The sequence below is a fragment of the Mus caroli genome, chromosome 8, assembly GCF_900094665.2.
Source record: "Mus caroli chromosome 8, CAROLI_EIJ_v1.1, whole genome shotgun sequence".
In the NCBI taxonomy this organism is placed as follows: domain Eukaryota; kingdom Metazoa; phylum Chordata; class Mammalia; order Rodentia; family Muridae; genus Mus; species Mus caroli.
The window spans coordinates 76,024,123-76,049,164 of NC_034577.1; the positions used below are offsets into that span (position 1 = coordinate 76,024,123).

At 52.7% G+C, this 25,042-nt stretch overlaps 3 protein-coding genes across 19 annotated transcripts in view; 2 read left to right on the forward strand and 1 right to left on the reverse strand.

Moving 5' to 3' along the window:
- The first annotated feature begins 127 nt into the window (after positions 1-127).
- Trmt1 (tRNA methyltransferase 1) lies at positions 128-10,765 on the forward strand. Of its 7 annotated transcripts, none has more exons than XM_021170685.2 (17): positions 128-230; positions 509-785; positions 1,397-1,452; positions 1,698-1,834; positions 2,132-2,319; positions 6,195-6,310; positions 6,398-6,510; positions 7,792-7,940; positions 8,080-8,166; positions 8,234-8,303; positions 8,390-8,524; positions 8,611-8,696; positions 9,131-9,239; positions 9,340-9,416; positions 10,115-10,234; positions 10,317-10,446; positions 10,581-10,764. In XM_021170685.2, exons 2-17 carry the CDS (start codon positions 529-531, stop codon positions 10,740-10,742), a joined length of 1,992 nt encoding a protein of 663 aa, XP_021026344.1. In that variant the 5' UTR covers positions 128-230; positions 509-528; the 3' UTR covers positions 10,743-10,764. The 7 variants fall into 7 exon arrangements, with proteins under 7 accessions (XP_021026344.1, XP_021026347.1, XP_021026346.1 ...); XM_021170688.2 differs by having other exon boundaries at positions 585-785; XM_021170687.2 differs by having other exon boundaries at positions 157-230; positions 585-785; positions 1,689-1,834.
- Positions 10,766-12,439: 1,674 nt separating this feature from the next.
- Positions 12,440-15,696, forward strand: Lyl1 (LYL1 basic helix-loop-helix family member). Its single transcript, XM_021169298.1, has 4 exons — positions 12,440-12,967; positions 13,616-13,971; positions 14,063-14,154; positions 14,872-15,696. The coding sequence occupies exons 2-4, from the start codon at positions 13,640-13,642 to the stop codon at positions 15,282-15,284; spliced, it is 837 nt and encodes a 278-aa protein (XP_021024957.1). The 5' UTR covers positions 12,440-12,967; positions 13,616-13,639; the 3' UTR covers positions 15,285-15,696.
- Positions 15,697-15,710: 14 nt separating this feature from the next.
- Nfix (nuclear factor I X) overlaps positions 15,711-25,042 on the reverse strand; it is a 95,024-nt gene continuing 85,692 nt past the window's right edge. For all 11 annotated transcript variants that reach the window (XM_021169296.1, XM_021169297.2, XM_021169293.2 and 8 more), the window contains 2 exons: positions 24,665-24,756; positions 15,711-19,605 (listed from right to left, as the gene is read on the reverse strand). In XM_021169296.1, the coding sequence (XP_021024955.1) occupies positions 24,685-24,756 (72 nt within the window). In that variant the 3' untranslated portion in view covers positions 15,711-19,605; positions 24,665-24,684. The remainder of the gene's footprint in view (positions 19,606-24,664; positions 24,757-25,042) is intronic.

Consider the following 25,042-nt stretch of genomic DNA (forward strand, 5'->3'; position numbering starts at 1 on the left):
CTGAATTAAACTAGTGAAACTCCTTTGTAGAAGAGTTGTATTATTAAGAATCACTGGTGTAGTGTAGCCTGCGCACTTCCTTCCCTAGAAGAGTCTTGACCCTGGTCGCCTACTGTAGGTAATGTCTCTAATTGGTCAGTTATTGTCATGTGATTGGCCCGCCCTCTTTGCCAACATGGCGGCTCCCAGGCCCTAATGCGAGAAGCGTGCACCGTGACTCGCTGGATCCTGTAAGCCGAAGGGAGACGCTTGTTCGGGTGGGTGTGTGGGTGTGTGTGTGGGTGTGGTGGGAAACCTGAGCCGAAGAGAGAAGCTTGTCCGGGTGTGTGTGTTGGGAAATCTGAGCCGCGGGCCTTAGGCTCTGTTGGGTCCAGTGCCCTCGGGAACGCAGGATGTTATGGAGGCCACCGGATTTTAGTTTCTACTTTATAGATATACAGGCCACCCCCGCCCCAGAATGCAGCTCTCTGACCTCCCTATGCCCTTCCCCTTCTCTCGAAAACGGCAGGCGGGTTGAGGCGCCCGCGGATGCCCCTCGCGAGGACGATCCTGTGGCTAAGCCGCCCTCTCCGTCCCGCCCGCAGCCTCTGTAGAGCTCAGTTCATGGAACGGAAGGCCCAGGAGCCTCCCTCTCCACCAGCGATGGAGAACGGCACACGGTCCTGCGAAGAGCGCCCACCCGCGGACCCGGTTGCGACTGTCACTGAGGGCGCCGCCAAAATCGTCTTTCCCAGTGCTAACGAGGTTTTCTATAACCCGGTGCAGGAATTCAACCGGGACCTGACGTGAGCAAGGGTCGCGGGTTAGCTTGGCCAAGGGGAATTGGTCAGTTAGGTAGAGGTTGTACGAGAATATCAGTCCGGGACGCGGCACTCAAAGGAAGAGAAAAGTTGGTAGGGAGGAGTCAGCATTAGTCGAAGGCCAACATCTTGAAAGATGAAGGCACATACCGGATTTTTATAGTAAGTGCCAGGACTATACATTCCTTTTAGGGTCCTCCTGTGTTCAAGGTATGTGACTCCCCTTTTCCCTTTATAATGTGGTCGTGGACTTTGACTTCCGAGAGTTAATTCCTATAGTTGTATTCACACAGACCTGTTACTTTTCTGCAAGTCAAATTTCACATCAGTTTACATACATTGAATTGAAGGACTGGGGGGAGGGGACTTTGCAAAGGTCACCTTAAGGTTTTCTGGGTTTAAAGATAGAGCAGTTAGCATTTTTAGCCTTTGAGATGGGATTTCTCTACTAGAATTTGGGGCAGTAAGGAAGGGACTTTATGGATTAGGGAGGGACAACAACCTTTTCAACTGTCAAAGGGAGGACTGAGGACCTGGGCCACAACTAAGGAGCTGGCATACAATGTGACCATCTCCCCTACCATCCTCTCCTCCAGGTGTGCTGTGATCACAGAGTTTGCTCGAATTCATCTTGGGGCCAAGGGAATCCAGAGTGAGTGGAGGTTCAGGCCTGGGGGGCAGAGGGAAGAGTATCACTCACAAAGTTCACTTCCCACTTCATCCACACCTCATTTAGGTTCCTGAAAGCTCTAGGCTCTCTGCTCTTTCTGTCTTTCTCCTGGGGGTTCAGGGAAAGACCTTCTTGCATGAATCATCAGGATTTTGACCATTTGAAAGTTACGGTGAAATTTCTTAAAAGGAGCATTGATAGTCTGGTTTTTGCCTGAGTGACTGCAGTCAAGGTCCCAGGAGAGAAGGACTCGGAGAAAATAGCTGTGGACTTGTCTGATCAAGAAGAGGAAACAGCTGAAAAGAATGAAAACCTGGCCCCAGGGGACCGGCCACGGACTGCTGCAGTGGGTGAGATCTGTGAGGTAGGGGCCTCAGAAAGAGGTGGCCACTTGGGAGTTTGGGTGAGAGGAAGGAGCTGAGGGGCTCTAGGAAGTGGTTGTGGGAGATCCACCACAGCCCAGAAAAAGATAGAGGAGACCTGGACATCAGTCAGAAGGAAAAAGCACATGCCACAAAACCCTTAAGAGTTCGATCCTCAGAATCCAGTTAGTTATGAGCCATGTGGGTGCTGTAAAATGGTGGGAGGGGAGAACTGATTGAATTGTAAATGAACATTAAAACAGAAATAAGACTTGTCTTTCTTTGCCTCCTTCCAATAGGAAGGTCTACGAGTGCTGGAAGGCCTGGCAGCTTCCGGTCTGCGCTCCATCCGTTTTGCCCTGGAGGTTCCTGGCCTCCAGTCTGTGGTTGCCAATGATGCCTCTGCCCGGGCTGTAGAGCTTATGCACAGAAATGTGGAGCTCAATGGTGTGGCACATCTTGTTCAGCCCAACCAGGCAGATGCCCGGTAGGTTGATTGGCCATTGTCATTGGTGGGGTGGCACTGGAGATAGAGCCCAGGCCTTCATGTGTGCTAAGCAGTGGCTGAGCAACAGCTCCAGTTCCCAAGAGGTCCCTGGAATGGGGCTTTCTGGGGATTAATCCTAGCCCTGTTTAGCCTCCAAGTATGACCTTGGGTCCTACTCTTTGAACTCTTTTTTTTTTTTAAGATTTATTTATTTATTATATGTAAGTACACTGTAGCTGTCTTCAGATGCACCAGAAGAAGGCATCGGATCTCATTATGGATGGCTGTGAGCCATCATGTGGTTGCTGGGATTTGAATTCACAACCTTCAGAAGAGCAGTCGGCGCTCTTAACCGCCTAGCCATCTCTCCAGCCCCCTCTTTGAACTCTTAATTCCCTTGTTTGTGAAAGAATAGTAATTTTACAGGGGTTATGCAGTTTTGTTTTTATTTTATTTATTTGTGCAGGAGAGGCCATCAGTAGGTCCTCAGGCTTGTGTTGAAAGTCCTTTCATCTACCAAGTCATGGGAACATCATGTGGCTGAGGGTAGTCTAGAACTTTATGAACATTTAAAAATAGATGGACTTCATTTTATTTGTGTGAGTGTTTAGCTTGCGCATGTGTGCCTGGTGTCCTTCCAGGCCAGAAGGTGTCAGACACCCTGAAAAGGGAATTATAGTTAGTTGTGAGCCATGTGTGTGCTTTAAAATGAATTCAGGCCCTCTGCAAGAACAACACATGCTCTTAACTGGTGAGCCAACTCTCTGGCCTTTTTACATTTTTAAATTACATCAAGCATGTGTGTGTGTGTGTGTGTTCAGAGGACGGTTTATAGGAGTCACTTCTATCCTTCCACATGTGGGTCCAGGGAACCACTATGTAGCCCTGGCTGGCCTGAAACTCAGAGATTTGCCTCCCAAGTGCTGGGGTTATTAGCACACTGGACTCTGACTATGACTTTCTGATCCTTGAGTCTTATTCTGAATGTAGGATTATAGACATGTGCACCATGCCTGGTTTATTCAGTAAAGGGGATCAGATGGAGCCTAGAGGTAGATAAATACTCTGCCAACTGAACTACATCCCCAGCACACACACACCCCTTTCGGTAAGATGAAGTCTCATGTAGTTCATGCTGGCCTGGCCTCCCATTAACTCTGTGGGTGTGACCTTGAACGATTGATGCCCAACCTCCAGCTTTGTGCGAGGACTTTAGGCTTGATGACAGTATTCCTGGGTTTTGTTTTTCTGGTTTCTTGAGACAGGGTTGCTCTATCTGCCCTGGCTCTCCTGGAACTAGACTGTAGGAGATAGGCTGGCCTTGAACTCACACAGAACCACTAGAGGCTCTAGTGCCTGGATCAAAGGTGTGAGTGACCGTGCAGGCCCATAGCAGCCTTCTTAAATAATAGAAGTGTAGAGCCCAAACTTTGTAAAGTGGTATTGTTTAATGATGAGGAATGTATCTACATCTAGGGACTTTGTTTTGACACATGGTCTGACCAATTGGAACTGAAGATTTCCTTCAGCCTCCCAAGCAGTTTGAGATTATAAATTTATAACCAGGTTCCAGAAAGTCCCTTTCTTCCTTCCTTTCTTTTTTAAAAAGATTTATTTATATTATACTGTAGCTGTCTTCAGACACACCAGAAGAGGGCATCAGACCCCATTACAGGTGGTTGTGAGGCACCATGTGGTTGCTGGGAATTGAACTCAGGACCTCTGGAAGAGCAGTTGCCACTGAGCCATCTCCCCAGCCCAGTCCCTTTCTTTTCTAACTTGTTAACCTTATAGTTGTTTACATTGCTCATTCTCCTGCTTCAGGCCATTTCTCTAGGAAGCGAAGTTTACACTGCTCACCCCTCCCACCGCCTCAGTGTGGCTGCCCTACACTCAGGCTGTCCCTCGGAGACCTGTTCCCACTTTGCTGCTCCACCTCCTTTGACAAGTGCTTGCCCTTTGTCTTGTTTTTAAATTTCCAATATTTATTTTATGTGTAGGACTATTTTGCCTGTATATATGTAGAACACATGAGTCTGAGGAGGTCAGAGGGGGCATTGGATCCCCTAGAACTGGAGTCATGGGTCATTGTGAGTCACCTTGTGGGTGCTGGGAACTGAATGTGGATCCTCTGCAAAAGCGACAAATGTCCCGAATCATCAAGCCATCTCTTTGGCCGTATTATTTTGGTTTATTGCTTTGTTTTGTTTTGTTTAGGGTCTCACCATATAGCCATGACTAGCCTGACTAGTTACTGTGTAGATCAGGCTGGCCTAGAACTGACAAGGGATTTGCCTGCCTCTGCCTCTCAAGTGCTGGGACTGAAGCTGTGCACTAGCACACCTTGACTTTTTAAAAACTTGTTTGTTATTGTTCACAGCCACCTAACCTGTGTGGTATGAAACAAACTTGTGTGCTCTTCTGAACCAACTCCCCATCTCTGCCCACCCCTAAATCTTTTCCCCCCTTTTAAGTAGGGTCTTACTGTGTAGCAGAGGAAGTCTCAACCTCAGGCAATCCCTCACCTCAGCTTTCCAGCTGCAGGGAGCACGGCTGTGCTCACGTAGCACATGTTAGCCTGTGTCAGGCAGGTAACTAACTAATGCTATAGACTGCCGTAATAGTGCAGGTGTGCATCGCCCTCCTGGCTTTTTTCCTGAGAACATCCTCGAGTGCACTCACACAGTAGGACTGCAAAGATAGCTCGGGGACTAAAAGCGCTGCTTGCTCTCTGGAGAACCTGGGTCTTGTTTTCAGTCCCATCAAGGAGACTCGAGTCCGCCTGTAACTCCAGTCCCAGGAACTCTAATCCCTCTTCTGTCCCCCCCGAGGGCACATGAGGCACACCAAGATAATGCACATGATACACAGACATACGAGCAGACAAAACACCTATACACATAAAATAATTTTCAAAAGATGTCAGCAGATGAGAGAAGTTGTTGGTTGATATGGCCGGCTCAGCGTTTTTCCATCTCCCTGGAGAATACAGATGCATGTGTCACTGAACCTGGTTCTAGTAGTAGAGTTTTTGTTGCTGTTTGCTTGCTTTAGGTATGATCTGTTTCCCAGGCTGGCCTTGAACTTGTAATTTTCGTGCCTTAGCCTCATAGTTAGCTAGGTCTGCACTAACAGGCTTGGTGTATACCCAATTTTGGTTTAAGTTTAATTGGGGGTGGGGGGCATCATGTGTGTATTACTACTGCCAAGCAGTGGTCAGAGGAGCAACTTGTGGCTTGTGGGAGTTCTTCCCACCATGTGGGATCTGGAGGTCAAATTGGTTTGTCCAATCTAGTGATTGATGTCTTTATCCAGTGAGCCTGTTTAGAATTTGTGTGTTGAGGGTGGGGTGGGGGGAAGGAGGGATGGAAGGAAAGGGAGGGCATGCATGTGCGCATGAGGGAGCACACATGCAGCACTGTGAAGCTGTGAGTACTGGCACCTGAGGAGGTCAGAAGAGGAGGTCTAAGGGAGTCCTCACAGCACAGGTGCTGAGTGCATACTTGTGTCTTTTGTGAGAGTGACGTTCTCTCAACCACTGAGCCCTCACAGCTTGGGTTCTTTATGGCTACAAGGGTTGAGGGAGTGGTCTTATCCTTTTGGACTGTTATTTGTCAGGGTTATAGGTGGGGTGACTGAGTCCTGTGTAAATCAAGAAATCAGTTAACAAGTAGCCAAAGGGGCTGGGGTTTAGCTCAGCATTAAAACACTTGCCTAGCATGCATGAGACCCAGGGTTCCATCCATATGGCTAAACTGTAAAGAAAACACCAAATGCCTAAGCTAGCCTCAAATTCAAGAGCAAAACCACTGTACCATAGAGGACAGGGCAGAGGCTTTGTTGAAGTGCTGAGAACTTGGACCCCTCACATCTAGGATGCTGATGTACCAACACCAAAAGGCACCTGAGCGATTTGATGTCATTGACCTGGACCCCTATGGCAGCCCCGCCCCCTTCCTGGATGCAGCAGTGCAGGCTGTGAGTGATGGAGGTGAGGCTAGCCCGTAGCATTGAGAACACCCAATCAGGTGTGGGGGCAGAGTTGTTTGGAGGGTCATCACTGTCCATCTCCCCACAGGACTTCTGTGTGTCACCTGCACAGACATGGCAGTCCTGGCGGGGAACAGTGGAGAGACATGCTACAGCAAGTATGGGGCCATGGCCCTCAAGAGCCGAGCCTGCCATGAAATGGTGAGACTCCCCCCAAGCCAGCCTTGGAGTTGGGGAATAGGCTGTGAGCATTCCTACCCTGACCCTTCGAGCATACCTTCCTGTCCTGATGACCTGCTCAGTGCCCTCAGATGGCCAGAACTGGCCCATTCCAAGCTGTGATGTGACTGGCAAACTGATCTTTGACATCCTTGTTCAATGGGCAGCAATATTTTTCCTAGCATTTTATAGTTTAACTTAGTTTTTAAAAGTATTTTTTTTAGGTATGGTAGTGCATGCCAGCACTTAGGAGGCAGAGGCAGGTGGATCTCTTGTGATACTCATCTGAGCTAAATAGAGTTCCAGGATAGCCAAGGCTACATAGTAAAATCCTGTCCCCCCCCCCAAAAAAAAAAGCTTTAATAAGTATGTATATATATGTGCACACACACACACATACCCCTTTTTTATATTAGGGAGGCATGTGTGCCATGGTGAAGTCAGGACAGCATCCTGGAGTCCTTTCTTCCTTTCTACCATTTGGATCCAGTATCAATCTTGGTGGCAGGCACCTTTTCCCACTGAGCCATCTTGCTACCCCAAAATGGGGATGGCTTGTATTCCAAGCAGGAATGTGTGACCGCTCACACACTGAATCACAGACATAGCACTCTGAATAAAACTAGGTTTTCAGATTATACCTGGGGATGGCTATTGTACATTCAAGATGCCTTACCACTGAGCTATGTCCCCAATACAAGAAGCCCTGGTGTTGAAGGTTTGAGACAGGCTTTCTTGTAGTTCAGGCTGGCCTCAAACTTGCTATGTAGCTCAAGTTCAACTTAAACTCCTGACCTTACCACCTCTACTTCCCAAATGTCAGGACAAAAGAAAAAATACTAAAGGACTGCTTTTCCAGATGTGAGCTCTATTCAGCCTGTGGCTCTAACAGCACCTCTCTGGGCCGTAGTTTTGCATCTCTTGTGGCATCTGCTCTATGCTTGGGGAAGGTTATTATGGGAAGGTAAGGCCGGAGGGGAGGGCCAAAGAAAGGTAGATTCTGTCCTTGTTTCTTAAGGTCCTTTGACATCTTTCAAGCCTGGGCAGTGCCTTCTCATGTCAGAGGCACACTCAGCTTGTGGGATAGGATCAAATCACCTATGCAGGCTGTGGTCATTTGGTGCCTGCTACCAGCCACAGGGATAACTGACATGGCTCTGTAGATGGAGAAACTGAGGGACAGAAAATCCTGGCTTGTGGTAGGTTCTAAGCCAAAGATGCAAATTTGTTCGTCCTGGCGTTAACGCCCATCCCTGCTACCAGGCCCTGCGGATCGTGCTGCACAGCCTGGACCTGCACGCCAACTGCTACCAGCGCTATATCGTGCCGCTGCTCAGCATCAGTGCCGACTTCTATGTCCGGGTCTTTGTACGTGTTTTCACAGGCCAGGCCAAGGTTAAGTCCTCAGCCAGGTAAACCTACAGGAAGGGAACCTGATGGACTAAGGGAGTGGATAAGAGATTTGTCCTGGGACCTTGGTGTCAGTCTGAGGGAAGAGTTGAGTTGTAATGACCATATCAGGGACTCATGATCTCTCCTGGGCTCCCACAGCAAACAGGCCCTGGTGTTCCAGTGTGTGGGTTGTGGAGCCTTCTACCTGCAACGCCTTGGCAAAGCATCAGGAGACCCTGGTGGCAGGTAAATAATGTGGGTTGGAATGAGGGATGTCCTAGGTCCCCATCCCTCTAACTGCCTGTCCTTGCAGAATCAAGTTCTCTGCAGCCTGTGGTCCTCCAGTGACTCCCGAGTGTGAGCACTGTGGACAGAGACACCAGGTAGGCCCAGGTCAGAGGCAGTGGGCCAGAGTCCCGGGACTCATACATTCATGCCCCTTGCTCATCTGTATCCCTGGTGTCCACAGCTTGGGGGCCCCATGTGGGCAGAGCCCATCCATGACCTGGACTTTGTGGGCCGAGTTCTTGATGCAGTGACCGCGAATCCTGGCCGCTTCCACACTTCCACGAGGATCCAAGGTGTCCTCAGTGTTGTTACTGAGGTATGAGCTGGACCTACACAAGAAAGGGGACCCTCCTTGCCCAACTTTGTGCCAGCACTCCATGCTACTCCATCCTTACCTCTCAGGAACTTCCTGATGTCCCTCTCTACTACACACTGGACCAACTGAGCAGCACTATCCACTGCAACACACCCCGCCTTCTGCAGCTTCGGTGAGGGCCCTCGCGGGGCAGCTTAAACCATCAGAATCTGGTGTATGCTTAGGGCAGAGCTGAGAGGTCGTGATCCCTCCAGCAGGTGCTTTGTTGTTTAATTTTTTATGTACATGCGTTTGGCCTACCCATGTGTAAGTAAGTACACCATCTGCATGCAGTGCCTGGAGAGGCCAGAAGGTGTCAGATTCCCTAGAACTGGAGTTAACAGAAGACTGTAAGCTGCGGTGTGGATGCTGGGTTTCAAAACCCAGAGTTCTCTGCAAGAGCAGGGAGTGGTCTTAACCACTGAGTTTTCTCTCCAGCCCCTAGCAGGTAGCTTTGACATCACAGTGTGACGTGGGTTGCTGTGAACAAAATGGCTATGCCATTCCACAGGACCTGGCTTGTGCCCACATGGGTGAGCCTCCTCTTTGTGGTCTCTGTGTACCCAGGTCAGCTCTCCTTCATGCTGGTTTCCGAGTCTCTCTCTCCCATGCCTGTAAGAATGCAGTGAAGACAGATGCCCCCCCTGAGGCTCTCTGGGACATCATGCGTTGCTGGGTGAGAGCAGGTGGCCCCTCGGTTCAAGGCAGGAGGGCAAGGAAGGGGTGGTGGCTCCGGTGCTCCTTGGGCTTAACATCTCCTTGATCTCTGTCCCCAGGAAAAGGAATGTCCAGTGAAACGGGAGCGGCTGTCTGAAAGTAGTCCAGCATTCCGAATTCTTGCTGTGGAGCCCAGGTATGGACAGATATGCAGGGAACAGGCTACCTGTCAGGTGCAGCAGGCACATGTGCACAGAGGACAGACACTGTTGGAGGGAAATCCAGAACCTCTTTTCCACCCTGTCTTCACCCTGTGCCCTTTGCTACTCTTTTGCATCATCTGTTCGTTAGTCATACATACATGTGGGCATCTGAGTCAGATTACAGAGCACAGAACCCTCCATGGCTGGCTCTTTGCTCTGTAGCAACCTGAGCTCAGCACACCGTCTGTCCCACCTTGGGCCCTTTGCCCAGGCCCATCTCTCTCACCTCAGAGAAGCCTTCTGGACTGGACCACTCTGTTAAGCGTTGTATCCCAACTTATGTCTTTTATGTCCTAACACAACACAATTTTATTATTTTATTATTTTTATTCCTTTATAGTGCTGGGGATAGAACCTAAAGCCTTAATCATTACTGGGCAAGCTCTCTACCTGAGCCGCACCCCTAGCCGTAGTCATTTCTGATTTGTCTTCTTGCTTGTCTGTCTCTCATGCTGCCAACTCAGCTCCACTGGAGCAGATCCAGAAACTCACTAGGAAATTCAAGTGGTTACTGAATAAATGAAAGAACTCTGAGCCTGGCAGACCTGTGGTGTTGCCTCAGGGTGGGCAGGTTCTGGGGCTGGGTTCACCTTGCATGGCCGCAGCCTCCAGCCTCCACCCATTTGTCCAGGCTGAAGGCCAACTTCAACATCCGGGAAGACGCCAACCCCAGCTCCCGCCAGCGAGGACTTAAGCGCTTCCAGGCCAATCCAGAAGCCAACTGGGGTCCCCGGCCCCGTGCCCGGCCAGGGTGAGTGGTAATGTTGTAGAAGTGAGGGTTTTCGAGGGCTGGGCAAAGACAAAGTGGGGTACCAGCACCCCTCTCTGCACAGGGGCAAGGCAGCAAGTGAAGATCTAGCAGGGAGGCGGAGGCTGCTACAGAATAAGAGGAAGGAGCCAGCTGAGGACCCAGCCCAGCGTGCAGCTCGCCTCAAGACATTTCCTTGCAAACGATTCAAAGAGGTGATCTCTCCTTCCACCCTCCATACAACTGGACCAAGGTCGGGCCTCTGGCACAGCTGGGGCCAGGGACTGAGGAAAGAAACCCAGCTCTGTGCTCACAGCCTGGGGCTTCACACCCTCTGTTCTCCCATCAGGGTACCTGTCAACTAGGGGACCAGTGCTGTTATTCACACAGCCCTGCAGCTCCTGTGGCCTCTGGTGATATCCCCATAGAAGACTGTCTGGAGACTACCACCAAGATCTCCCCTGGATCAAAGGCTGCTGATGGGGGTATTCCTGGGCCAGGTGTAGACTGAGACAATAAAGAGATGTAACCTGCTGGTTGTCATTTTGAATTGGGAAGCTATCTGCATGGGGGACTCTGCCTGTCTGAGGAGTGGTTGTTCCTGCCTTACTGCAACTTTATCTCTTTGACAATGAAACTGCTCTGGCTGCTCAGGAGAGCAGTTCATTAGGTGGCCACAGGGCGGCAGCTGCAAACAGGCTGCCTCCCCTCTTCCAGCTATCCAGGCATTTCCTCCACTTCCCCAGTGCCCGCAAATCCCCCTGCAGTCTCAATCCTATTGCCTGGTTTCTTGGGCTCAGCTGTCTGCAGTTGGTGTAGTGGCGGAAGACAAACCGGAACCAGGCATTCTGTGCATCCGCTCCAGACCAGGTGCTTCCTGTCCTGCTTGCTCCTCAATAGGAGTATGCTCTCTGAGAACACAGGAGGCTGCTGAGACACCCAATGAAGAGATGTTCTCTCCCCTCCCCCTAGAGTAGAGGATTAATAATGTTAGGGGAGAGTCCTGGGGCAGAATCTCTCCCAGCACATGCACCCTTCACCACCAGTCAGAAAGTGAAGCCCACTGTAGCAAGCTGTGCTAGAGGAGTCACTAGGGTGGACAACTGGGTCTTTGGCTTAAGCACTTTGATGAGTCTGCATGGCCACTGAGCCCCTCTCTGGGTGTGCCCACAACTAGCCAGATACTGGGGACAAGCCCCCAGGAGTGACTGAGCTTCGGCTCATCTTGGAAGTCCCCTCCCCTTTTTGGGGGGAGGCAGAGTCTACATAACCTGACCACTGAAACTCACTATTTAGACCAGGCTAGCCTTGAACTCAAGAGATTCAACTGTTGGGATCAACATGCCTGGCCCTTTTGGGAGCTTACAGCTGGGGTCCCAGGATTTTTGTAACTTTTAAAAGGATTTTTTTCTTTGACTTTTTCCTGCATGCATGTATGTGCACCATGTGCAAGTCTGGTGCCCTCAGAGTTAAGGTGTCACATTTCTTAGAACTGGGGCTAGTGGGGCTGGCGAGATGGCTCAGTGGTTAAGAGCGCCGATTGCTCTTCCGAAGGACCAGAGTTCAAATCCCAGCAACCACATGGTGGCCCACAACCATCCGTAACAAAATCTGATGCCCTCTTCTGGAGTGTCTGAAGACAGCTACAGTGTACTTACATATAATAAATAAATCTTTAAAAAAAAAAAAAAAAGAACTGGGGCTAGTTATGGTTGTGAGCCACAAAACTAACAAAACGTGAGCCCTTTACAAGACCAACATGTGCTCTTAGTCACGAAGCCATCTCTCCAGTCCCTAGGTTTCCAGAATTCAGAAGATCACTCCAGAATACCTGGCAGTGAGGGACACCACCTAGTTGTGGTATGGCTGAGTGGCATCTTGGGGAACTTTGGAGCAACTTTTGGGAAACTCAGATATGGCTTTGACACTCATCTCAAGCCCAGGCGGGCTTGGAAATACGTTAGTAGTGCCACAGGTTCAGGACACCTGCACCACGGTGTCAGGACACAGCAAGGCCACATTACCAGAATTGTCTCCTTCCGGAGCCCTATTCCTGGGTGTGTGTGTGTGGGGGGGTGCGGTCCACAGGGGGATCTGTAAAAAAAGAGGAACTAGGCTGAGGCTCATGGGTCATGGGGCCTCAGAGGACCGGAAAGGGGCCCCTTCCACCCCCATCAGCATAGGGGGTGGGGTTCAAAGCCAGACAGAGGACAGCAGAAGCAGCCTTGCCACCTTTCCCCTTTGCGCACGTTTGGCGCTGGGCTCCTGAGGGTTGGGGGGATCTTCCAGTGCTGTGGGAGCAGCAAGCCCCGAAGGGTGACTAGCCGGGGTGGGTCAGGAGGTGCGCGCTCCGTGATCCCTGCCCGCTGGTTTCCTCCCGGGTCAGCATTGCTTCTTATCAGCCGCGGCCAGGCAGCCAGACCCTTATCTGCACAGGCCCAGCATCCTCTGGCCTCTGCGCCAGCGGGTAAGAGGGAGGAAGCCAGGCTGTCGGGGGGCGGGGAAAGGGCGGGTCGGTCCAGGAGCAGCTCACTTTCTCTTGGAGGTACCCACCACGACGCCTCCGAAGCTACTCAGGCCCTCCGGAGCCCGGGAGGTGGCGCAGCCCAGCTCTGAGGCCCAACGGGATTACCTGGGGCACACCGGCCGAACTGGACAGTGGAAACTGTCTCCTGACCTGGACTGACAAACCTGACCACACAGCCGGGTTCTCCAAGCTGTGGAAACTGCTACAGGGTAAGAAAGACGCTTTGAACATTAAGGAGTGTCTGTGCCTGTATTCGGTGTTTGTTACTTCATTTATTCATTCATTCGCTGGAACCCACTAAGCAAAACGTCCTCAGTTGGGGAAAACAGGGCAGCAATGTGGGGAATTACACACTGGCAGGATACCCCAGACCCTAGAGCCCAGCAAACGTGGTAAGTAGGGTGCTGATGGGGTTGGGGGCCAGTAAGAGGAACTTTCAGCAAGGGTAGAGGCCCCTGGAATAGCCACGGAGAGGTGGCAGAGGGTGACTCTTGGAGACTCAGGGGGTCTTGGAGTTAGTCGGGAGATTCCTATTTTATTCCCAGCTGCAGGTAGGAGAGATTCTGAAAGATTGGACCTAGGTCAGAGACTGAAGATGCCCATTACAAACAATTCACAGGGTCAACGCTGCCCAGTATCTGGTAGACACCCCCTCTTGTGGAGGAGGCCCCCTCTTGTGGAGAAGGCCCTCCTTTTAGGTCCTAGCAGTTTCTAGGTCCACTTTTCTACCTTTGATTATTGAACCCCCAGTCCCTTTCTCGCCTAAGGGTGCTCTTATATTGAAAAGCTCAGGTTAAACAGGTGAGAGAAAGATGGTCTTTGGCCTTCCTTCCCCTTAACTTCACTCCCTCCCACAGGTTAGCATTCTATCCGTGGGGTCCATGTGCCCACCCCAGGCCGGAGCAGAGGTGGGTTCTGCCATGACTGAGAAAACTGAGATGGTATGTGCCTCCAGCCCAGCACCTGCCCCTCCCTCTAAGCCGGCCTCACCTGGGCCCCTTTCTACAGAGGAGGTGGACCACCGAAACACGTGCACCCCCTGGTTGCCTCCCGGCGTGCCAGTGATAAACCTGGGACACACCAGGCCCACAGGGGCAGCCATGCCCACCACAGAGCTCAGTGCCTTTCGGCCCTCTTTGCTGCAGTTAACTGCCTTAGGAAGAGCTCCACCTACCCTGGCTGTACATTACCACCCTCACCCCTTCCTCAACAGGTCAGTGGGCACCTCGGACTATGGGCAGTGCTTAGGTTTGGGGGCCAGGGTCTTTGCCTACAAAGTGTTCATGACCCACAACCCCTTACAGTGTCTACATTGGGCCAGCAGGACCCTTCAGCATCTTCCCTAACAGCCGGCTGAAGCGCAGACCAAGCCATAGTGAGCTGGACTTGGCTGAAGGTGAGTGTGTCTCTCGGTGTGTACTTGTGGGGTGCCTGCAGCTCATGTCTGATTGGCTTGTACTCTGCCACAGGAAGAAGTATTTTGGGAGGTTCACACACACCCCAACACAGGACAACTCACACAAGCGATAGCTAATGCAAGACCACAGTACTGAGCCTAGCTTGGGGGCTTACCCCTGTAATCCAGACTGATGCAGGAGAACCAGTTCAGAAGCCAACCTGGGCTATGTGAGTCCCCAACAAGCAAGCATTATAGCCAGAGACATGGCCACAGTAGGATATGGCAGCCACAAGATGACACTCCCCAACCCTTGAAAACACAGTCATGAGAGACAACCTTGGATTAGGATCACACAGAACTATGAGACCACAGTCAACCTCAGAACCCCAGCCACACATACAACAGCCACAACCACATCGCATGATCCTACACAACCACAGCCATCAGATAGGTCACCAGTCACCCTCAGGCCCACAGCCGGCAAGAACAGGACCTTTGAGAACCCAGAAATACACTTGCTAGTAATGAAACCACAGCCTGGACCTCTCAAGGGATCACATCGCTGTCATCAAAGCTTAATCAGACTCAGCAGTTGCGATGTCTACACAGCCCACAGCCTGGGTTCAAGCCCCACGTGGGAGCTGGTGGTGTTCAGTGAGGACAGCAGTGGGCGCCCTCTGTCCTCTACGCTGATGCTGTCCCTTGGGTCCTCAGGGCACCAACCCCAGAAGGTGGCTCGGCGAGTGTTCACCAACAGCCGTGAGCGCTGGCGGCAGCAGCACGTTAACGGCGCCTTCGCAGAGCTCAGGAAGCTGCTGCCCACCCACCCGCCCGACCGGAAGCTGAGCAAGAACGAGGTGCTGCGCCTGGCCATGAAGTATATAGGTTTCCTGGTGCGGCTGTTGCGAGACCAAGCGGCTGTACTGACCTCGGGCCCCAGCGCTCCCGGGTCCCGCAAGCCACCTGCGCGCAGGGGCGTGGAGAGCAGCGCACGCTGCGGGGCCGGGCACAGAGTAGAGGCTGCACGCTCACAGCCCGTGCTTCCTGGGGACTGCGATGGCGACCCCAATGGGTCAGTGCGACCCATCAAGTTGGAGCAGACGGCCCTGAGTCCTGAAGTGCGGTGACCCAAGGCAGCGGCGCCTCACCTGATGCTCAGTGAACTCACTGTAAAAGGATCTCAGGTCGCCCAGATGAGGAAACGCCCTGTAGCTCTGGAAGGGTGACCGGCGACGCCAGGGATCCCCAGACTTTTAAGAAAAATTTCCCACAGGCTACTTGCAGTGGTTTTGCCAGTGTCCTCTTGCCAGGGCCGAGGCCAAAGAATCGACAAGGCTAAGTAGCCATGGGATCCCAGAGGTCCTGAGGGAGATAGGGAAGGGTCTGGAAGCCTCCGCACGTCTCATCGGCGCCCCCTGCTGGAAGCGGGAAGACCCTAGACAAGTGTGTGGGAGGACCTACCCCATGAAGCCCAACTAACTGGTTGCGCTTATCCATGATCCTGTTAACCGCGACAACGAAGACTCAGGCACTCTTGCATTTGTTTTTCTTTATTTCTTTATTTCACATACACATTAGCCATTCAATGGAGAAGCCGAAGAGAGTCAGGCAAAGATGGTATAACAGAAGCGCAGTGACTGGGGTGGGGCGGGGCGGGGCGGGCGGAGAGGGGACAGACGGGCTGGCTGCCTACTTGCATTCCGCTAGGACACTGAAAACCCAGAAAACAAAACAGACAGTAAACTACCCTTGTTTCTTATGTATCTCAGTGCAGAGACGGGGGAGGGGAATTGGAGGGCAGAGAAGGGAGACCAGGCTGAAAGAGGAGCAGAGGGAAGGGACGCTAAGGGGGAAGCACACCAAATCCATTAGTACTATATATATATAGAGATACTCGTATATACTGCGTTTCTTAGCCTAAGAAGAAACTTGTTTGACGGGACGGGCGGCCTTTGCGGTCCGCGATGCTGGTGCTGATGGGGCGCACGGATCTCCCAAGAGGGGCCAAAGCAGGGGCTGGCCCCAGCTGGCTTGCGCAGAGGGGGACGCCCCGAGGGTGGATGGGGTGGGAGGGAGCAGAGGTGGGGCTGGGGTGCCCCTAGGGCTCTCGATTGGGGGACAAAGTTCTCATAACTTTATTGCTCCTTTTTTTTTTTCTCTCGTGGGGGGTCCGTTCAGTACGGTCGGGTTGGGGGAAACGGTGGGTCGTCTGAGCCACCCGGCCCCTCTGGGACCCAGAGCGCGGCGTCCGCTCCGCCAGCACGGGGGTGAGAACAAGGCACTAGGTCGGCCGGCCAGCGCGGGGGCGGGTGTGTAAGGCAGTCGACAGGGCTGGTTGCGGGGGGGTAGGGTGGGGGTGTGTGCCGGGCTGTGTGCGTGCGTGCGTGCGTGCGCGGGCCTGGGCAAATCGACCTGTCAGCGTGGCTGGACCTGTCCTGGAGCATCGAACCTCCCGGAGGGAGGGGGAAGAGTGGTGTTACGCGGGAAGGGGTCGGGGAGGAAACTACCAACTTGCTGAGCGCGCTCCTGATTAATGCTGGTGAGGGTCAAGTTGGCGTCTGGCTCAAAGAAGGGCGCTCGGAGTGGGGAAGGAGGGAAAAGGGACGTTTGTTCGTTGGCATTGACCTCTGCGGGGGAGGGGGTCGGGGACCCCCGCCGCGCCCCAGTGCCCGGAGGGGGAGGGGGCGAGGAAGGAGGGGGCGCCTGGGGAGACCCGCGGCCAGAGCAGCCCAGCCGCGGGGCGCACGCCGCTGTCCCGTTCCGTTAAACTCAACAAAGAAGGGATATGCGTGTTCCTAACAAGTGCAGAGTATTTAATTGATTCATAAACGTATGTATAATAGTTTGTGGGTTTTTAAAAACGTACTTTATAATGTAATAAGCACCAGGGTTTTTATGTTTAATTATCTTAAAAATAATTTTCTCTCGTCCTTTTCCTTTTGATCTTGTGTTGGTTTTTTTTTTTAATGTCGAGGTGTTTTTAAACGTTTTCTTCAGCCCTCCCACCGAAACCGAACGACGAAACAAATTAAAACCCCAGATTATCCTCGTCAACGCAGGAAAAAGGCAAAAAACCAACCAACCAAACCAGCAAACAAAAACCCAGAAAACTATCAAAAAGGAAAACAAAAAAACAAAAAAAAAGGAAAACACTCAGCTTTCATCCCCGCTAAGGGCAGGGCAGGCCCAGTTCTTTTAGCGTCCCCAGAGCCGCGAGGACATTACAACAAAAATAGAATTTTTTTTCTTAATCTCTTAACATACAAAGATAGGAAAACTCTCTGATGCATTGCACTTGGTTCAATGAAAAAAAAAAAAAAGGTTAATTTCCCCTATATTTTTTTGTGGGTTGTTTCCTCTTCTAAACACGTCCCCACATCTGTCGCCCTCATCGTCCCTGCCTGCCCCTCACACCACCACTTGGGAAAGGAGCACCACCCCCACCCCAGTCCTCCCGAGGGTACCTCTCTTGGGCACCTTGGGCCCCGGCCCAGCTGGCCTGCAGCTTCTGACCTCGCCCGGGGCGTGTGCCCCGCAATCCCACAGCGCCCACAGCCCGACTGTCCTCGACCGACCGAAGAGGCGCACGCGGCCGGGCAGGGACCCTCTTTCGCTAGCTCTTAGCTCTGACCCTGTTTAGCCAACCGAACTGAAAAATCATTGCACTTTGACCGCGCGTCACGCCCGGCCCGCCCGGCCCCCCACCCTGGGGCTCCCTCCCCTCGCACAGGAAGGCCCCCCGCGGGATGTCCACCCCGGCCTGGCCCTCGACGCCGCAGGGGAGGGCTTCGCTCAACTTCCACACAGAGCGCGGGGACAGCCGCCTCGCAGCCCCGAGCTCCCTGCTAGCGACCATTCGCCTGCTCAGGGCCGCAGCCTCACCAACTAGATTCTCAATAAATAAAGCCCACAACCCACCCCCACGTGGTGCAATGTTGGACCGACTTTCGGAAGATCCTGACCTGTGCTTTGTGTTTTCATACCGGAGAGAGGCGCATGGCCTTGAGAACGGGCCTGGGAGGGGAGATGCAGGGAAGGAGGACTAAGGCACAGAAAGACAAGCCAGAGGGGCCCAGTCACCCTGCAGGGGGGCTGGCGTGCTCGCGTTCCCCTCCCTCCCAGGGGGCTTTTCAAGACCCTCTGGACAAGCCTCCGCCATCCCTTACAGGAGGAGGGGGCTGGGAGGAGAACTGCTTCCTGTGGTGTGTTACGAAATTGTTCCCAAGTTGCTCAAACAGAGGAGTTCCCAACTGCAAACAGCGAAAGACCCAAACAATGACTGCCCCACCCCTAAATAAAGAGGAAAGACTTACAGCTAAAATCTAGGGAGAAGTGGCCACGGGGCGTGGTGGGAAGGGAAGGGGACCAGAAAGCTCCAGAACACTCTTTTAAAAGGATGACACCCCCCACCCTCCACAGGAACTCAAAGTCTCGAGAGCAGGACGCCTACCTAGCGCAGGTGGAGGCTGCCTTGTCCTCCTCGCTCAGCTCCGGGGGCCCTTTCTGCTCCACTCTCAGCCGGCCCCTGGAGGGCTGTGTGCAGCAAGGGCAGGGGCAGGGCAGAGGGGCGGAGCGAGGGCACCTGCATGCAGGGCTGGGGTGCGGGGCGACCTGGGGCCGACTCCCTTCACTAGGGGCGTGGCAGAGGGCAGCAGCCCTTGCGTCCTGCGGGCGTGGAAGAAGGTGCCTACGCTGGGCTGGGCGTCCAGTCCAGAGCATTCTGACTTTCCTGTGTGCTGTACAGAGGGTGTCCAGCCCGAGAACTGCCCGGGCGGTTCAAAATGGGGTGGTAGAACACCCTCTATTCTGGACTCAGGCTGGATTCAGCTAGCTCTAAGAAGCATCCCTTACCTACCCCGGAACGCCCTAGCTTGGTCCAGAGCAGCTGGGGCCAGAAGCCTGAGCAGAGGCTCCCAGGAAGGGCAAGGGGGGGGGGGGGAGAGACGAAGTCCGGAGGGGAGCTCGAATGTCTACTATTGTCACGAGCTGTTCCTCTGGGCTCCTAGGGAAGCTTAAGTCCAGCGGAGGGTGGAGTCCCCAGGAACTGCCAGGGTGGCCGGCCAGTGAGCTGGCTGCTCCTTCCTGGGAAGGCCGGGCTGAGTAGGAGGAAGGCAGTCTTGTTGCATCCTTTCTTTCTGTTTGTCCTCTGCTTAGCAGAGTCCGCTTAGCATGCTTCTTTCTGCTTGGCTGCTGGTGTACAGCTCCGCTGAGACCCCTTTCCGAGGACTCCCAGAACTGGGCGGCTTTGGAACGCGGGGGTACCAGGGCTGGAGGAGGGAAGGGCTGAGTGGCTGACGACGTCTAAGTTTTGCTTTTCGGTGGGGCTGGGCTGGGGGATATTTCCATGTCTCAAAATTTCTTCTCCCCCATTTTGAGGAACCTCTTTTTTTTTTTTTCGTTTTTAAAATTTAGTTGTTTCTTTGTTGATCTTAATCAGAGGAACCAGGACTGTAATGGGATCAGGAAAAAAAAAAAGCGACCGTGAGAACAGCTGGGGCAGGTCCCAACTCCCATCTCATCCCCCCCCCCCCATGATCTCCAACCTCTACAGTGAGCTCAGAAGGAGGGGCCAGGGTGCTGAGCATCAGACCCCAATGGAGGAAGCCAAATCATTCTCTCCACCCTCTGAGGGAATCCCCCCCAGACCCCAGTGCAAGAGTCCAGCTGGCCTTCCCGTGGGCACGGTGCCCAGCGGGTGGGACCCCCATGGCTGGCACTGGCACAGACCTGGGATCTGGCCATGTTTGCAATTGTTTAGGTTTTTGTGTGGAACCTGGAAGGTGGGGAGGATGCCAGGCTGGGGCTTTTGTACCCACAGGGGTTGGGGGAGTAGGGTGGGGGTGGCCCAGCTAGAGTTCTTGCTGAGTTTTCTTTCTGTCCCTTTGGATTAAAAGCAGAAATACACGTCTGTACATCCCAGCCAACGTCCTGTCCCTCAGGCTGAAAGACTTGGGGGCAGGGAACCACATGGCTTCAGCTCTACTAGGGCCAGGACTGGGGGAGGGGGCCAGAGCCCACCCACCCTGACCGGTCGTGGGCCTTTTGGGCACCAGACTGGGGAAGGAGCTTGAAGCACCCTACGGTGGATATTGCTTCCCCCAAGGAAGCCAGCAGGGGGCGCTGCCTTCCCGTATAAAGGGCCCTGCTGGCAGTGAACACAGAGTATACACAGGGTGGACCCCTGGGGCTGGCTGCTTGGCAACGCCCTCCATCAAAGGCTTGAGTCTGGTTTCCAGTCCAAGAGTGAGTGGAGGACTCTTCTCCAGACCTGGTCTTTGCTTGGGTACCTGGCAGTACCATCACAACAAAATGAGGGTCCGTGATATTGCAACGAGGGATATCATCTTGGAACTCTATCTCCTAGACTTGGGTCTACAGTACCAGACAGACAGATGGACACACACACACACACACACACACACACACACCAGATATACACTCTACACACCAGATGTTTCCTCATTCCACCCTTGTCTCAAGCCCACACTGATGCTAGGCACACACAGAATGTATGACCTTGAGCTGCTTACAGTCACAGTCCTCAGGCAACAGAACTCAGATGCAGGGAGTGGGTAAGAGTCTGTGGTCCTATTTGCTGCGTGTGCACCAAACCATGAGCAGGCTGGATGCGAATGTCTGTGCTCTGCCGAGGTAGAGTCCAGCCTGTTAAATTGGGGTGAAGGCGCCAGGCTCCTGGAGTGGCCAACTTTTCAAAAGAAGCCAGAGATTCAGGCAGAATTTCATGTGAAAATTTCCAATGTTTAAAATATTGCTGGAGCCAGCCATGGTAGTACATGACTTTAATCCCAGTAGGTGGATCTCTCAATAGCTGGAGGCCAGCCTGGTCTACATAGTGAGTTCCAGGACAACCAGGGTTACATTGAGACACCCTGTCTCAAAAATAAACACACTATTAGAAGCCAAAATTGGTGGCTTATTTTTGTAATCTCAGCACTTAGAGGTGACTGAGGCAAGAAGATTGTGTGTAATTTGAGTACAGGACTTCACAGTGAGTCATAGGCCAGCCTGGGCTACAGAGTCAGGCACTGCCTTGAAATTCAGAGAAACAAAAAATACTATTGGGTCTAGGTGTGATGGAACTTACTAGTAATTCCAACACACAGGAGGCTGCACAAAGGGACCAAATTTGAGGTCAGCCTATTACATCCTGGCTCAAAAACAAAATAAAAATAAAAACCCCACCACTATTGGGGCTAGGAGTATGGCCTTGTCTAGCATATCTGAGGCCCTGGGTTCCAACTCTTATTTAAAAAAGCAAAAAAAATGCCGGACAGTGGTGGTGCACGCCTTTAATCCCAGCACTTGGGAGGCAGAGGCAGGTGGATTTTTTAGTTCAAGGCCAGCCTGGTCTACAAAGTGAGTTCCAGGACAGCCAGGGCTATACAGAGAAACCCTGTCTGGAGAAAAACAAAACAAAACAAAACAAAAAAAAAAAAAAAACAAGACCAAACAAACAAACAAAAAAGAACCAAACCAAAAACTAAGTCAAAAAAGGTAAAACATTACTATTCCAATATTGATCAGCTCACGCTGGACTTGGTCCCTCAGGCTCTGGTTTGAGACTGCATTAAGTGCCCGTGTGAAACGGGGTCATTAAACACAGGAATTAGCGATGGATTTGGAGAGGCGGTATCTTGCTCCTTTAGTCCCAGCATGTAAGGACCTGAACTCAATTCCTAAGCCTAAAGGTGGAAAGAGAGAAGTGACTGAAAAGAAATGTCGTCTGATTTCCACACGCATCCAGTGGTGCACACGCCCACATCCAGGCATTACACACACTCGCGAACAAACATACACAAATAAAGCAAAATAAAGTTCCATCTTCAAAGAGCCTCTAGAATCTTCTGCGGCAGTGATATTTGAGATGTGCGCCTGAGGCAGTCACTAATAGTGTCATGGTTTATGAGCATGGATGCTTGAACTGTGACTTGTGGAGTCAGGTGTGGAGATGAACCTCGTCCCTCAGGAGTGTTAGGTGAGCGCTCTGCTACTGAGCTCTCCATGTCTCCCCAGCCATAGCTTTTCTCTAATTTCAATGCACACTGCTACATATGGCTAGTGGTGAGGAGACAGAGGTGCAATGGATGGACACCCAGAAATGCGGGTACAGGTTGCAACAGCAAAGGGTGCTGCGTATCAGTGATGCCTGCTGGGTACCTGCAGGATGTGCAAAGGTGGCCTGCCTCCCTCTGCGGGTTCTCAGGCAGCTGCCCAGAGTCCCACTCACTAAAAGCCAGGTAAGGACCTTGAAAGCTGAAGTGGAAACTCAGGACTGAGCTTCCGCACAGAACAAGGAGGCCAGTCGGCAGAACTCTGGGCTTCTAGCTCTGGGCTTTGCCTGGACCTAAGGGCTGGCTAGTGTGGACTCCTACATCATTGCTCCAGGTCATGGGAGCCACCCTTCCTCTGCTTCCCTAACAGACACAGGCTAGTGGAAGACACCCGGGACACGGAGGATGGGGAGGGGGGCATACCAAGGTCTGAGCTGGCTCCTGTACTATACAGCTTTATAGTCTCAAGAGCGGGATGGGGACTTAGAGGGGCTTGCACCCAGGCCTGGGGAGCAGGGGTCTGTTGTCAAGGCCAGCCCAACTTTCCTGCTTACCCTCTCCCTGCCTTCCAAGCTGGGCCCAAAATTGATTAAAACTAAGTTAAAAAGCACTGTTTAGAGAATGATAAAATTGCCAAAATTTTCTTTTCTTCCCTCATTCTATTGTCCTGTCTCCATCTGGTGCTCCAAGGATCAGCTAAAGTCATTGGTTACTGTGGAAACCACTCCTGATTGTCCCCCTACCGCCTTCTGCCTGCCCCCAGGCCCAAAGGCTCCTGCCCTGGAGTGTCTAACTTTCATTTCCCCATGATCCCCAGACACACCTGACCAGTCAAGGGCCCTGGACCGAGAGTACTTATTTCCCCACCTGCGAAGTAAGGCAGTGAGGGGAAGAAAGAGAGAGACAAATTGTTTCCCAAACTTGCCTCAAACTCTGACTTGGCCTCAAAACATCCAAGTCAAGCAAGCAGAGAAAGTGAAGGAGGGAAAACCGAGGGGGTGGGGAGAGAGAGAGAGGTGGTGGTGGGGGGTAGCAAGGGTTCCAGCAGCAGCCGAGCAAGCGCACTGGCAGGGGAGAGGGAGGGAGAAATGGAGCCCTGCTCACTCATGGTGCCAGCCCAGTGCTGGGAGGGGAGGCCCCTGCTGTCCCTTCCTCTGGCACCCCCTCCCACCTTCTGCCAGCAGGGCTTTCTCGGCCTCCCTGGCACAGAGCAGAGTGGGCTGGCTCCAGACCCTGCTCAGAGCCATTGTTTTTCTTCTCAACACCCCCAAGTTCAAGTTCATCTGGGTGTTACATCATGTCTGGTTGCTCCTGGAAACCAGACGGGTCAGACGTGACTCTGGGGAAAGGGGGTGGGAGGCTGGAGGGGGGTTGAAGTTCCCTTCTCCTCCCTCCTCACCACTAGGGAGCTCTGAAGTTTGACTAAGTTGTGTGTGTGTGTGTGTGTGTGTGTGTGTGTGTGTGTGTGTGTGTGTATGTGTGTATGTGTGTGTTTTAAAGGAAAAGAAAGAAAGAAAAGAAAAGACCCTCCAAGCACACACAAAAAACTTCTATCCACCAAACTTTCTCTGGACTGGGGCCTCGGCAGAGGCGGGGCAGGAGGCAGCAGAGGTGGCCCAGAGGCTCTGAGCAGGGGTGGATTTCCCAGGGCTGAGGAAGCCAGCAAGGAAGTGTTTTTTATAAAATTTACAAAAAGAAGAATATTCGTGTGTTCTTTTTGAAAGCCCTGGCCTTCAAAAGCTGCCCCTGGCCTGTTCTTGAGGTGGGTCCTCCCTGTGTTCCAAGTGTCCTGGGTTCTTGCCCGCTCTTCTCATCTTTTCTAGATACAAGCGCACAAGAGATGTTCATGTGTGCACACGTGCACATGAGCTTTCTCAAGGCAGTCTGGGGACCTCATGCTGGAGGGCAAGTCTGGCTTGTCACCTTTTGAGAGGTAGGGGTGGTATCATCAGGGACTGGGGGCTCCAGCATCCTGACCTTCATCCTAATGGGACTTGTGGGGACTTAGGGCTCCAGGGCTGCAGCCAGCTCTTCCCGATGCCAATCTGAGGGTATGCGGCCCACCAGACCTACTTTGTCCCTCCTCCACCTTCATCTACCCCACCCAGTGCTGGGGAAACAGGGAAGGACAGGGTTAAGCAGGACAGGAAGAGGTCCAGGAGATAAGGCAGTCTTCCTAGTTAGTACCTCATTCTTTCATCTTTGCCCCATCAGGATGGCCCAGAGGCCTCTGGCCTCAGGCTGCCTTTCCCAGGTCCAGGGCTGTTAGAGCTAATTATCCAATTAGCTGATTAGCCAGGGAGCCTGAGGCTGCCTAGGGAGGCTGCTCAGCTGGGAGGAAGCCTGGGTGTGCAGTTCGTAAGGAACAGCCCTCCCCAAGACTGAGTGCACACTCCCCACGTGCACACCTCTGCATGCACTCAGGCATCTCCTACCTGAGACTGCTGTGGGATGTTCAGAAAGTTGCCGTCCCGGGATCCGATGCTGACAAACCGGTTGGCAGAGGAGGCGCCTGTCGTTGTGAATGCTGTGGGGAGCAGGGGAGCGGAGAGAGGGAGAGACCAGGTCAGGCTATGAGACCCACCTGGGCACTGCCTCACTGGGCGGCTGAGAAAGGGAGAGACTAGGTTAGACATGCTGCAGGGTAGACTGGCAGCAGGAAGGAAGAGTGAGGGGCTGCAGCTAGGGAGGCCAGGCTCCAAGCCCTTCCTCTCCATGACCAGGAGCACACACACATATCCTCCTGTCTCAGCCTGTCAAGGCTGGGGTGAGGAAGGGCCCTTGAGGCTGCAGCTGAAGTCCCCTGGGTCTAG